The 14,389-nt window shown below is 33.8% G+C and overlaps 2 protein-coding genes across 2 annotated transcripts; one reads left to right on the forward strand and one right to left on the reverse strand.

Annotated features, from left to right (window-relative positions):
* Positions 1 to 5,588: 5,588 nt before the first annotated feature.
* Positions 5,589 to 11,191, reverse strand: LOC106448740 (exocyst complex component EXO70H1). The gene has a single exon (XM_048754123.1). The coding sequence runs from the start codon at positions 8,547 to 8,549 to the stop codon at positions 6,741 to 6,743; it is 1,809 nt and encodes a 602-aa protein (XP_048610080.1). The 5' UTR covers positions 8,550 to 11,191; the 3' UTR covers positions 5,589 to 6,740.
* A 159-nt stretch (positions 11,192 to 11,350) lies between these two features.
* BNAC04G39910D (protein SODIUM POTASSIUM ROOT DEFECTIVE 3) lies at positions 11,351 to 13,687 on the forward strand. Its single transcript, XM_013820984.3, has 3 exons — positions 11,351 to 11,998; positions 12,976 to 13,051; positions 13,389 to 13,687. Exons 1-3 carry the CDS (start codon positions 11,453 to 11,455, stop codon positions 13,562 to 13,564), a joined length of 798 nt encoding a protein of 265 aa, XP_013676438.1. The 5' UTR covers positions 11,351 to 11,452; the 3' UTR covers positions 13,565 to 13,687.
* The last annotated feature ends 702 nt before the right edge of the window (positions 13,688 to 14,389 follow it).

A 14,389-nucleotide genomic window follows, 5' to 3' on the forward strand; every position in this document is an offset into this window, starting at 1 on the left:
AGCATAATTTTCTATGAGCACTAAGCCCAGTATCACAGCAAAAAAATTACTAATATATATATATATATATATATTTTTTTTTGTTATACCTAATCAAAATTTGACAGTTATTTAATTAAAGAGCATAATTTTCTATGAGCACTAACCCCAGTATCACAGCAAAAAATTACTCATTATGTACTTTGCTTTTAACTTAACTAATTTTCTTTATTAACCATATGTGATATGCATTAGTGTGACAAGCTAGTTGAATAACGACTATTAGTAATTTTGTAGTCGGCAAATTAGAATAATACGAACAGAAAATGAAAACAAATAATTAGCATTGAGTACTGTAAATACTATATCTTCATAGTTGAATAATAGTTTTTTTTTTCTGAAAGACGTATAGTGAATAATACTTTTTCTTTTGTTTGTAAAAGATCCAAACTGTAGAAGACTTAGTAATCTGAAATGTATTTCCTTTGTCAAAATAAAATAATCTGAAATGTATTTCATAGCGTTTACATTAGCAATTAATTAGTAATCCTCTTTATTAAAAAATGAACAAAATAAACATATTTTTAACAAATAAACATTTTTAACTTTTTGGACAAATAACATTTTTTAACTAAGTAAACACTTTTGGTGTGAAGTTATAATCAGTTGTCAATTCTAGTTTGACTTTCACATTATGGTTTAGATAGAATCATGGTAAGAATAAGATGATTGAAAAGTTGGTTGTTTGATAGATTGACGACGAAATGTATATAAATGCAGTCAACAAGGCTGCTAGAAATTGTGTCAAAATCTATTTATACCAGTGAAAGCAAAGATTGTACTTAAAGAGTCTTGGAGACTGAGATTATAAATGAGGAGACGACATTAGTAGTCAAGCAAGACGACTTCGTCCGATTTTCTTATATATTAATTTTCTTTAGAAAATGGATATAACAAAGCTGCAATCGCCGTTATAATCCCAATAAATACACATTCATAACAATACAAGAATCAATCAAATGCATGAGGTGTATTTTTTTTAAATGCACGAAGTTGGATGTGCAAAATAAACAGTGACAAAGATTGATACCAAACACATTAACATTCTCCACTTACTATCCATTATCTGCCTGGTCAACTCTGTATATTATCACACTTACTTGGTCCTATAATGTAAGTGCGATAAGAAAGGAACAATGGTAGACACATAGAGACACCAAGGCCAATGACAGCAACGATAAAGATCATCGACAAAATATTTTGAACATGATCATTGCTACCAGCAAGAACGGTGATTTCAGCTTTGATGAAGTCTTTAAAGTCTCACTAAAATAGTCCTTTAAAACCACACGGACGTAGTCGAGTGATACATCAGGTTTGGAAAGGTTCTAAATGTCCCAGATTTGAAACTTATCACTTAAATTTAGATTTAAAACTTATCACTTAAATTTACCAATTTGTGTGGTCATATAGTGTGGATGTCTAACTTCCATGTAGAAGCAATCTGGTTTATCTGTCACTGGTAGGCCAGCCTCCAAAGAATTAATCGAGTCTTCGGGTTCGATCAAGCTTGGGTTATCATCAGACAAAAAAAAAGTCATTTAACCATAAACATTGAATAATAATCTATATTGGATAGCAAAATAATACTAGCTAGTAGCTACATGTAATAAAGGGCGCAACTGTATTATTGAATGCAATACAGTAGTAGTTTAGAAGAATTTCCAAATGATGGAAGAATTATTGAAACTTTCCTTTGGCGGCATAAAGGTGAAATATATATATGATATATAATTAAAATTATATTGAAATTTCGTGCTATATCTATAATGAAAAGATACTTGATAGAGTTACGTTGTAAGTCTTAGGTCTTTTTCTCATTTGGATGCTTGACCATATGCATTATACATTACGTATAGTAATTATTCAAAGATACCTACCACTCCTTGGTGTGCCGTCGCCATATATACAATACTTGTCCATACCATCGTATTCGAGTAAATATACGTATCAAAACAAAAATAATATTATTAATCTTTTATTGTTTTGGGGGTTTCTGGTTATGACTTTAAGTACTTACTATATACATGCCGTTGTTTGTACATTTACATGTATACATGCACATGGGGAGCTATGTCGAGTGACTTGAGTCTACTCTCTCGTTTATTTAATCCGATTCTCTGTTATCATATAAATTTTCTCTACATGATAATATATAACAATCAATAAATGAGTTCTAACTTAAACGAGGCACCCCCATCTGTCTCTTTATAAACAAAGAATATTAAAACCAAATTTCTAATTTTGGTCCAACATGCTGCATGTGATCAGGTTTTATAGATCAAACATGACAATGTGTATATAACATGTAAAATTATTCATATCTACAGAAAAAGCAAGACAATATGTTTTTTTTTTTTTTTTAAAGGGCATTCTATTTAAAAAGACAAAGTATTAGATCACATAGTTTGGAAAAGTTTGATACATAAAGTAGAAAATAAAGAGCTAATAAACCCAAAAGATTAGTACAACTCTTTAGTTTGACCAAGATAAGAATGATACTTGTCCGCTTGATTTAGGAACTACGACCCCTACGGTCTCGTTTCCCTTTTCCACGAACTGTGAACCATTCGTTTCCTTGATATTTTTGTGTAGGCTTAACCAACCTACCGCTTCTTGTCATACTTCCAAATTCATCCATTTGTTCGGTAATACAGAGATCACTCTCTATATCACCAAGCTCTTGGTTGGATTCAGTTGAAAGAAGGGTCATGGTTAAAGGATCATTTCCTGAGAATACCCTCACTGATGATAATATCTGATGGAACATTGTCCATAATTTGGTGGAAAGTGGGAGAAGATGATGAACCTGCTAATGTAGCTACTAGAATAGATTTGGCTTCCAAAGATGAGTGAGAGACAGTAGAGCTATCCTTCTGAGTAGTAGCTATCGGAGAGTGAGCAGGGAAGTGTGGTGGCGTTGAAAGAACCTGCTCAACACCAGCTTGGGTTTCCATTTCTGAATTTTCAACTTGTACCATCTCATGATCTGAGACAACAGTGAACTGACCTTATTCTTTATCGGTTTGACTCTTTGGTGATTCATTAGACAAATCTTCAGTGTGACTTGTTTCTTGAACAGCTGGGATAAGACACCTTCTTTCCTTATGTCCTAATTGCCCACATCTGCCGCAAATATTCGGGATCCAAGTGTACTCAACATCCACCAAAAATATATTACCTTGTTTGTCATCTAAAGCAATTTGCTTTGGGAAGGGCTTATCAAGTTCTACTCCAACCAGCAGCTTTGCTTCTCCCAAACAAGTCGGATCAAGGCGAGGTTTGTGCGTTTGCATAAGCTCACCAAGTCCTGATGCAACATGGCTGAGGCCTAATCTTGAGTAGCAAGACAATATGTTTGGCCCAGAGTTATGGTTGGAATGTCATTGATGTTCTTGGAGTACTTTGTTGTTGGTACAAGAGTAGTTTTCCATGATAAAAAATAATGAATTTAACTGTTTTGCAAGAACGCAAATGTATTTGTTACAAAGATTTCATTATATGCTCAAAAATTAAGTTTTTATAGTTTATAATTGCCAGAGTTTAAAGGAAGTACATTCGAATGGTGTCAATGCGGGACCGGTCACAAGCGAGAAATTGTGTCACGATTTGACATTAACTACTGCGACGTGAATTGTTAATACACTCTGGGGTAACTATTTTTTATGAATGATTCTCTAATAACGTCTGCTAACTATCTGTTTAGTAGCAGCTGAAGATACCATATTCGTAATATTTACTGCTAAATTTAGTGCCAATCATACTAAATACCTGTTTGGTAGCACCTAAAGAGACCATATGTTATTCGTCATATTTACTGCAAAATTTAGTGCTAATCATACGCGAAAGATTTGCCACAGTTGAAAGTTTATTACACCCTCCGTTTCAAAAAAATCTATATTTTAGAAAAAAAATTGTTTCAAAAAAATATATATATTACATTTCAATACATAAATTAATTGTAAATTGTAAACTTAAAAAACATAATGGTGTTTATAAAGATTTTATTGGTTAAAAGTATGGGGAACAGTTGATAAAGATGCATTATAGTAACTAAAATCTGATATCTTTTTTTAATAAATGTGAAAAACCTAAAACTTACGTATCTTTTTGAGACGGAGGGAGTATCGTATCAATAAATCATAAAACTGTTCCAATTTGTAAAACAGCTCTACGGCAACCGGCAGGGACAGGCTTTAACTGTTTCACAAAAATATAGTAATATAGTTTTGTTCTAATTCTTGATTATTAATAATTTTAGCAACTCTTTATTTCATATCCAAACGTTCATCAGCTTTCCGCAATATACAAGGTTCGGTATTTTATTATTGAATATTGACCAACCTAATAACAAGATGTCGGATTTTGGAGCATAAGCAAAGAAATCGAACGTTTACGGTATCATAATTTTAAGCGAAAATTTCCGTTGTATATAGGGTATTAAAAACATAAATAACAAAAGCACAAATTTTTAAGTTAGCATAGAGCATCAAGAAAAATTGAGAATATCGCGGCATTGTGTCGGATGCAATCATTCTTACTCTTGTTTATTTCATCACTAGAGAGAGAGAGGTAAGCATATTCCGCATATATTAACTCTTAACATACGATATATGTCACGGGAAGACATTAGATTAGTCGACTACTTCCTCCGTTTCACTAAGATAGATGTTTTATAAAAAAAAATTGTTTTACAAAGATAGAATTATAAAAAAAAATTGTAAACTTCAATAAAATTTATTAAATTTATTGAATTACTATTGGTTAAAAGTTATTAAAACTTGAAAATTACAGAAAACGATACATTTATTATAGTGATTTAAAATATTTTTTTTAATATGTACGGAAATACTATAAAATTTATCTTTGTGGAAGGGATCGAGTATGTTAACTATCACATTTGTGTTAAAACTGTCTTAATCCGTTCTGGTAGCAGGTACGTTGTTCAATCATTTTCGTAACCCATTAGAATTAAAGATATAACAGGCATGAATAATTTATATCTTAAATCTTCTTTAAAATATATTTGTATTTAGCGGTTTATAAACAAGTCAACTTGACTGAACACATTTAAATTCAGTACTAATAAATTATAGCCTAAAGTAATAGCGTCTAGCACATATTTTCAATTGCTATTCATATACTGTATAAATTATTGTCTCTATTATAGTATACTACAAAGTAAAATGCTAAGACCATATTGATCAATGCATGTTCTTATGTTCTTATGGCAGGGTTCTCGGTGTAATATAAAATACGTTCTCTTACCTTTTAACTAAGAAATACTAAGAAACGTCTTCTGAATAAGAGATATAAGAAACGTCTCTTAGCAGAAAAGCGTCAAATCATGCTCTAAAAATTCCAAATGGATCTCTTCCATTAATCATGCTCTAAAATTATTTTTGTATGGTCAAAAAAAAGATTAGATATTTTATTCAACGTTTATTTTCTAGTAGTGTTATGTTATGTTATATGTATATCACAGGCAAGTGATCACACTAGCAAGCCTTGAAACCCTTTGTTAGGAAAATTCTTCGGAATGAAAATTTCATTAAACAGATTAACCTGCGTTTTCTTTAAAACATATTCTTTCTTTTGTCTGAGTTAATTAAAGATAGAATACAATACATTTGTTTATCCGTTTTCTTTATCAGTATATATCCCTGTTCGGAATTACGCTAGGCGTTAGTCGGACGGTTAGTCTACGCCTAGCGAGTTGCAAAAAAATCGGGGAGTAATCGGGGAGTACGCGGGGTCTAGTTTTTAATAAAAATTTATATATTTATATATATAAAAAGTTTTGTAATGGTTATCAGTGATAGTAGCGTTGTCTGGTGGCAGTTTCCTTGATATTACACTCCATCAGGTCTTGACTTCGAGTGCCCCTTGGCTCATTTTTGTTTATTTTCACTATTTATTTATTGAAGGGCATTTTTGTAATAAGCCTTCGTCTTCTTCATTCTTATTTCTTAGGGTTTCTGCAAATGTTTTGTGCGGCCGCCAATGATTTCATATACATTTTCTTCACTTGTTTTGACGTTTCAACCACGATTTACACTTTGTACAAGCAGATTAATCATATCTTAAACGATTTGGAACTTTAGAATGACCAAAACGAAGCTTTTTAAAAAAAAACTCCTAATTGTCCGATTTGGACCAAATCGACGCGGTGGTTCCCCGCCGAGCGTGTAAACGCCGCAAATCCGGTCGCGGCGGCCGCGTTTTAGAACGGGGGTATATATGAAGAAATGACGGTATTCTCAATGATTCACTTGGACTCTTGACCATGTCCTCTTTTTCCTTCTCTTTAACTTTTGCTAGTAATAGTAAAAGTAAAATACTAGCTTGAAAGTCAATGATAATTGTAATATGATCCTTTTCACAGATCTTCGTTCATTACACAGACAGAATGTTGATAACAAAAAACAATGAGTTATAGCCACAAATCTAATAGGCTTACATGAAGAATATCTCTTCTAATTAAGCTGGGCTTTTACGTTTTTGAGGGCTATAAAACGTTTCCAAAAGTCACACTATACAAATATCGGTCAATCACATACTTACAACGAGGTAGAAACGATAAAACATTCTTTGCTAAGCAATCACAGGGCTTCACGTGTCCAACGACGATCGATCAATCTTTCATCACTATAACCTTAAATGTATAATATTTACACAAACACCACTTCCTCCAATACTTTTCAATGCCCCGATTCGAAAAGCTGTGAACGTCCCGATTCGGTAGGTTTGAATGAAGGAACATTAGTACAAGTCTTTCCCGTACCTAAATAAAGGTCTGAAAGGTAATTACCCAAATCCTTAGGGACGTATCTAACAATATCCTCCCAAGTCTCCACGTTGTACTTTTCATAAAACAACGAAGCAACATAAGTTAGCTTCTTCGCCACGGAATCTTTCAAACCCTCTCTCATTTTCGAATCCGGCACGACCCAACCGCTCTGCTTCCGAAACGCTTCCTCAAACGCCTCGTTGAACCGCTTCAACCGCTCTTTCGCCACGTTATCTTCAAGCACCACCGTCCCATCATCGGAGAGCGACGTCAGCACTTCTCCCCAAGCCACCTTCTCGTACTTCTCCAGGTACTGACACACCTTCGCTTGGTGATTCGCCACCCACTCGTCTCCCAAGACGACTCTCAGATTCGACTTGCGCACCTTGGAGATCACGTAATGAAGATTGTTCGCTAAGAAAAGATATGATAGAGCCACATTCTCGTATATGCGAGACTTCGTGTCGATCTTACAAAGCAAGACGAGGATCAGCCACCCGAGCCTGGTCGTCACCGTGGAAGCAGTCTCTCCGACGTCGCTCTTGTCGCCGCCGAAGTAATCTTCCGGTAAAGGTAGGTCCGACTCCGTGAGAACTCCGGCGAGAGACTCGTTGTAGTCAGCCAAGAACACAACAAAGTTCATCACGTACCTGGTCAGCGGATGAACTCCGCCGCCAGGTATCACTGACTTCGAAGCCTCTTTGGCGATGGAGGCTTCGAACTCGGCCACCATGTAGTTAATAGTTTCGCCGAGGCTCCTCAACGAGTCGGCGGCTTGGAACCTAACGGCAGAAGTCGAGTCGTAGCTGAAGATCTCTTCTATACGTGGAAGAAGGTTAGAGATTGTTTGGTAAACGTCGAGAGTCAAGAAGATCTTCTCGGCGGTCTTGCGGCACCTCGCGACGCTCACGGGGAATATGAAGAGAGTCAACGCACTATCGAGCGTGATCTCGGAGAAGCAAGACTCGGCAACGGAGGGTGACGTGGAGAAAACATGGTCGCATAAGATGCGTTCTCCGTCGAAGAGATTATTTATCACAATCTTGGTAGCTTCTAACCATTTTTTTATGTTTTTCTCCATGCTCTCCCAATCTAGTTTCTGAATCTTTCCAAAACTAAGATTCTCAAACCCTAACTTGCTCAAGGAGTCAACGATGATCGACCTTCTTATCTTCTTGTAGGTTCTAACGCACTCGTTCTCGAAACCAGAAGATATCATACAGTCAGCGATCATTTGGAGATCGGTCATGATATCCGCCTCTTCGGATTTCGGAACGTTTGAATAAATAGAAACTTTTTTCCTAGGGTTGAACGATGGGATGGATCTAATGGAGACTGATTCTGGATCGAGGTTTCGTCGGTTCGATTTTAGGACTCGGTAGAACTCTTTCTCCAAGTGTTTCATCGCGGTGCTGAGGAGATTATGCGCTCTCGTGAGCTTGTGTGACTCGGGGTTCACCAGCGTTACTCCTTGGATAGCGTATTGTAAGCTGTTTATAACGTCCACGAATTTTCTTCCTTCGACGCGGTTTTCGGTGGAGAAAATGGAGGAGAGTGTGCACGAGGAGCAAGCGGAGAGGTGATCTTGAGATATCCATTTCTTGGTGAAAGATTCTGTTGCTTCAATACTATCCAACAATAGAGATTCGGAGAAGCTTTGGTATGGACGTGGTTTTGACCTTTTTGCATGGGCCGTAGACGGTTTGAATAGAAGCATCATTTTGTTTTTGTTTTTGCTTTTTGGTATCAAGTTTTTAGGTTTGTAAATCAGATTGGAAAGTGAAGATGTTTCAAGTTAAAGAAAATGTTGGTTTTGGAGGTTCTAAGGAAGTAAAGTTTTCAATGACTATTTTACGTTTGAGGTCTTTGATTCGAGTCTATATAAGCATGTGGTTCTCTTTTCATTTTCTTAGAAAAGACAATTGGTTTACTATTTTATTAGACTTTTAGACTATTCCACTTCTACATAACAAAACGGAGTAAGAAAATGGGTTTGGATATGATACTCTATTTGTAATTCTGATATGTTTACTAAAACTTCATGTGTAGAGTTTTGTCTGCCTAATTAACGGAGAATGTAAAATTGAGATCCTCCCTAAAATATAGATCATGCCATTTGAAAAAAGGTCTAAAAATAAAATTCTTAAATCTTTATTTTTTAACAAATAATTAGAAAACCTATTATTATAGAAACCCCATGGAACTCATGATTAGAGTTATACTCATCAATCACATTGATCATGGATTTATAATCCGATCGGACATGAAGCTCACTAAATCTTCAAGCCGCAGCCTAACAGCAAAATGCACTGCCCACGCTTCGGCTGAAAGAAAAGAGAGCTACACTGCTCCAATCCACCACCTACCTATTTCAGAGCACGTGAAGGCCCATTGGGTTATTGATACTGGTCTCCGAAATAAAGCTCGCAAAAGAGCACGTTGTGAATTATGGACTTTTGGTCACTAGTTGTGATTTTTATTTTATTTTCGGCAAGTTCATATATTTTCCCAAACCAAAATAATGAAATTAATTTCGAAACGTCTTTTATTTGTGTTTAAAAAAACGTCTTTTATTTATTCATATACGGTTCTTCTCTTTTTAATTATGTGGAGATTTTTCAAGCTACTGTTCGTTCACAAAAATCTTTAAAATCATAAAATTTTAATTTATTTTCATCCTTTAGAAATGGGTTAATTTCCACCCTTCGCGCATTTAAATGGTCTCTAACTAAAAACAAAAGTAAATGCTTGAGATTAATTGTTTTGGCACATTAAAATTGTAATTATATTTCCATTCCCCTAGGCCCGAACTATAAAAAATCATAGAACCTCCTGAAATAATTAGTATTAATAATTTAAATTATAAATTTGTTGAAAGAAGATAATTTTTAACTATCTTGATACACAGACGTATTCTTTTGAATATATGATATTCAAACAAACAAAACGAAGATTACAATCTATAAAGAAGAGGTCACGGCAATATTTTTGCAAAATTAGATACAGAGAAGGACTTAGCATATATAATTAAATATATAAGTAACTTAATTTAGTATATTTTTAGGCAGTAGTTATATTTCAATTATGAGATTAGTGGCCAGGTTCAAAGTTGTATATATGTTAGTGATGGTAATCATTCTAGCAAAAGTTGAATCCCAGCTTTTTCAATGTTTGTCCCCACTTTGACACATTACTTAGTGGGTATATACGATGTACAATCATGTTCTTCTTTTTTACACTATATATAAATATAGGACTAGTAAAAAATATTTACTTATTATTCCTGTTTTAATTAATCACAACTCACTTCTATAAACATAATTAATATTAAACATTTTTACAGTATATTCAATGCCAGTTGTTAATCTTTAATTTGATTTTGCAACACTTTTGTGAAATATAGTTTCGGGCATTCTTATTGAATGATTTAGATGAACTACATTAGTTTGGATAACATAATAAAGCAAATGACGCTACAAATTGTCAATTATACTGTCTCAATCGTGGTCGGTAAATACTTTAGCTTCAAACATAAAAGCTATTTATGCGTGTTTACACATAATTTACAAACTCATCATGTAGTTTTACAGTTTGGTTCCATTATATTTCAAATGGGTTTCAGATGGTTTTGCATATATAACATTTCGAGTGATGGCATGCATATAAAGGTGATCAGTGATCACTGATAAGTAACTCAATTAAATGCAAGGGAGACATATTATAGAGAGATTAAGAAAATAGCATTATCTTATATATCAGATTCTATATAACTGAATTTGATGTTGTGTTAATGAAATCCAGCAGATGTGGTCCAGTGGTAAGTCATACGTACACATATGTTGGACCCATTGATTTCAGGTTTCAAGAAGAATGTTTCACATAGTGTGCTTGTATTTAACGAGCTTACATACCCTTACTTAATCAAACTCTAATCTGGATTAATTATCATATTGGGATTAACATAAAGGAATGTTTATACAAAATTCTTAGGTGTATCTTCATCTCGTCTATTAGGAGTCAATGAACAAAGCTTCAATGTCATTCTGCTGCTACAAAAATATATAAACTATTTTGTCCAACTTTTGACAATTTCTGTTTTTAGAGGCCAAAATGTCTTTGTTGTTGTGGTTGGGGTCAAAATAACGTTTTTAATATTTACCCTTCTCAATTTAATTTTTAAATTAGCAAAGTAAGAAAAAAAATCACAAACAAATTTGAGAACTATTCCCAAACATATATGGAAGGGGATGAAATCAATCATAGAGAACAATTCTTAAGCTTTGTGGGAACCTTTGGTTTATAAATGCAATTGTAGAAAGTATGAGTGAAAATGTGGAATAAATGTATCAACATCTCTTTTTGAACATTAGAAATCAAACAAAAGTAAAAAGGTAATGAAGTTGCAAGATCCATATTGCTCCAAAGTATGCGTTCCACACACTCCTTCTTATGAGATGGGACCCATTCTACAAAAATATTATCTCTTCGTCTTTGAAAAGATTATAATAAAATGATTCATAACTCTCCTCTTTAAAACCCATATTAGTATCGATCACACGACTATTCTTGTCATAAAACAGACAGAAAGTGTGAGTGTTATAGTGACAAAGAGATAGAAAGAGAATGAGGATAAGTGATATTTTCTGCTCTTCTCCGGCATCAACAGCCGTACGACGAAGTACACTTCCCCACGACGGAGAAATCACCGGAGGCCGCAGATCTGTGGATAGCCTCCGCCGGAGTCAAAACCCTAATAACAATAGGGACAAAACCGCCCCATGCTTCGCTTCCGAGATGCCTTTCATCCCAATTCCTCGTCCAGTCATGAGCTGTAGAAACTCTTTTGAGTCTTCAAGAGGTCGGAAGATCACTACGGCTCACGGCGGAGAGGTTCAGACTCGCCGGAAAAGCTCAGCTGACGTAAGCGATGTCCTGAGGAGAACGAAGAGTTCTCTACAAGGCTCATCGTCGTCGAGGTATCTTCTAAAGGATTATAAGTCTTATAAAGAAGATGATAAGGACTTTTGGTTATCATCATCGGATCGTTCTAAGGATTTGATTCCTTTCCGTGCCCGCAACGTCACAATATCTTCATCGTCTACTTCCTCATCTTCCTCGTCTTCTGTAACCAATGGTTCATCGCCTTCTCCATCCACTGATGATGATCAGGTTTGATTAATCTTCTTTTAACCAAAATATTTTATGGTTTAAATTTTCATTTGATGAATTGGTTTGTTCAAGTAATTTCCTGTATATTCCGTATGCTTAATGAAATTGAGTTTTTTTTGAGAAAAAGACAAAAATAGCACTAAATCAAGTTTATGTTCCCAAACTAGCACTCAAGGTCAAAAGTCACAAAAATAGCACTTAATGTTTTATCAAAAGTCACAAACTTAGGGTTTAGAGTTAAAGGGTGGGGTTTAGGATTTAGGATTTAGGGTTTAGGGTTTAGGATTTAGGATTTAGGATTTAGGATTTAGGATTTAGGGTTTAGGGTTTAGGGTTTAGGGTTTAGGGTTTAGGGTTTAGGATTTAGGATTTAGGGTTTAGGGTTTAGGGTTTAGGGTTTAGGGTTTAGGGTTTAGGGTTTAGGGTTTAGGGTTTAGGGTTTAGGGTTTAGGGTTTAGAGTTTAGAGTTTACGGTTTACGGTTTACGGTTTAGAGTTTAGAGTTTACGGTTTACGGTTTAGGGTTTAGGGTTTAGAATTGAGAAATGAGGTTTTAGGGATAAGATTTCAAATTTTGAAAAATAAAAAAATTAAAATTTTCAAAGGATAAACTTAGAAAGGTGCTATTTTGGTCATTTTAGTTTTTGAGTGCTATTTTTGTGATATAAACTTAGAAATGTACTATTTTGGAGATTTGTCCTTTTTTTTTTTTTAATTTTATTAGCACGTCCATCTTTTTCACCCTAAACAGTTTCATGCAGTTGTGAATCAATAGTAATTCAATTTATTCAAATATCCTACTGTATCCAAAGGGTGACTAATACGGTAATACCTATGTATAATATCTGCACATAACATGAGGCGTACATAAATTTAACATGTGGCTCTTTATTTGATGTTGTTTATGTTATCATTTATGTGTTCTTGAATTTAGTAACAAACTATTGAATTTATTTATTGTTATTTTTTTTTTGGTAGGTTGTGGTTTTGAGGGTATCGATCCATTGCAAGGGATGTGAAGGGAAGGTTAGAAAGCATATCTCCAAAATGGAAGGTACTAAAGAGTCTCTTCTTCATTCTACAACATTTAATTAATCTTGCTAAACCCAACCAGAACATTTATATATATAATTCAAATTAAAACATTCAACGGATAGATGACCGTATGTGAGATATTGTCTAATTTTTGTCAAAGATAATTATAAAAATGGATATTGGCTAGGAGCGTTGAAGTTTAGTGATTTGACTTTACCTGATCATCGGATACTTCTGAGAGACAACTTTTTTCCATTTCTATAGAAAATTTAAATGAAAAACAATGGATAAACTTTTGACCCCTAAAAAAAACAATGGATAAACTAACTATATAGTTGTTAAATAAAATTTAACAGGGGTGACATCATACACCATTGATATAGCAACAAAGAAGGTGACGGTGGTCGGAAAGGTAACACCTTCTGGAGTAGTAGAAAGCATCTCCAAGGTCAAATTCGCTCAGCTTTGGCCTTCTTCTTCGTCTCCTCCATTTCCTCACGTTCCTAATCATTCCCCCCTAATCAAATCTTAGATTTATCTTCTTGTAATCTTATCGAAATGATATTGTTATTAGTCATCGACCATGTTGTGCTTGGTACCAATGTAATATTAAGGTGATGTATTTTAATATAACACTAGATCTCGATCCGCGTAACCGCGCGTTTTTTTTTCATTTATTTTTATATAAACATATTGTTTTCAATTTTAAATTGGTATATATTATAATATATATGTGTCTATCAATTTTTAAAACATAATAAGTTCACGGTATATTTTTTCATTGAATAGATTGTTTCAAACTTTCACATGAATTTGTATCTTCTTCTATATATATATTTTCAGATTATTATTTCATTATTAAAATCGTAACTATATATTAATACAAAATTAATTTATATCTATTTAATTTATACTGTCTATAAATCCAATGAATCAGATCATTTATTGTTTAAATCTAATTATTAATAGCCCAATAAAAATTTCTAGACCCAAAATTTAAATGATAAAATTAGAGATTAAATGTAACATGACTTTTTAGGAATATGTCCATTAGGTCCATTTTTAAAAATATCACACATGAATCAAGATTGTGACTTCTGTTTAATATATAAGAAATGTTGAATCATCCGCGTTTCTTTTCTATGTTTACAAAGAGCATTTAGCATAAACGAAACTATACAAATTTTTTAATTTAAAACTATACAATATTTACATACTATAAACCTTATTCGCTGTTGCTAAAAAAAACCTTATTCGCTAAATTACGTGTCTATGGAATGATAAATTCTTGATTTGGCATATCTTTGACTAATTTATTTTTGGTTTTAATGTTTTTAAATGTTAAAACCAAATTTCT

This window comes from Brassica napus, chromosome C4, assembly GCF_020379485.1.
Source record: "Brassica napus cultivar Da-Ae chromosome C4, Da-Ae, whole genome shotgun sequence".
Taxonomy (NCBI): Eukaryota; Viridiplantae; Streptophyta; class Magnoliopsida; order Brassicales; family Brassicaceae; genus Brassica; species Brassica napus.

Bases quoted from the DNA above. Each gene is read 5' to 3' on its own strand.
- LOC106448740 (XM_048754123.1), bottom strand. From the start codon at position 8,549: ATGATGCTTCTATTCAAACCGTCTACGGCCCATGCAAAAAGGTCAAAA.
- BNAC04G39910D (XM_013820984.3), top strand. From the start codon at position 11,453: ATGAGGATAAGTGATATTTTCTGCTCTTCTCCGGCATCAACAGCCGTA. The intron at 11,999-12,975 runs GTTTGATTAATC...TTTTTTTGGTAG, and splicing joins CATCCACTGATGATGATCAG to GTTGTGGTTTTGAGGGTATC. The intron at 13,052-13,388 runs GTACTAAAGAGT...AAAATTTAACAG, and splicing joins GCATATCTCCAAAATGGAAG to GGGTGACATCATACACCATT.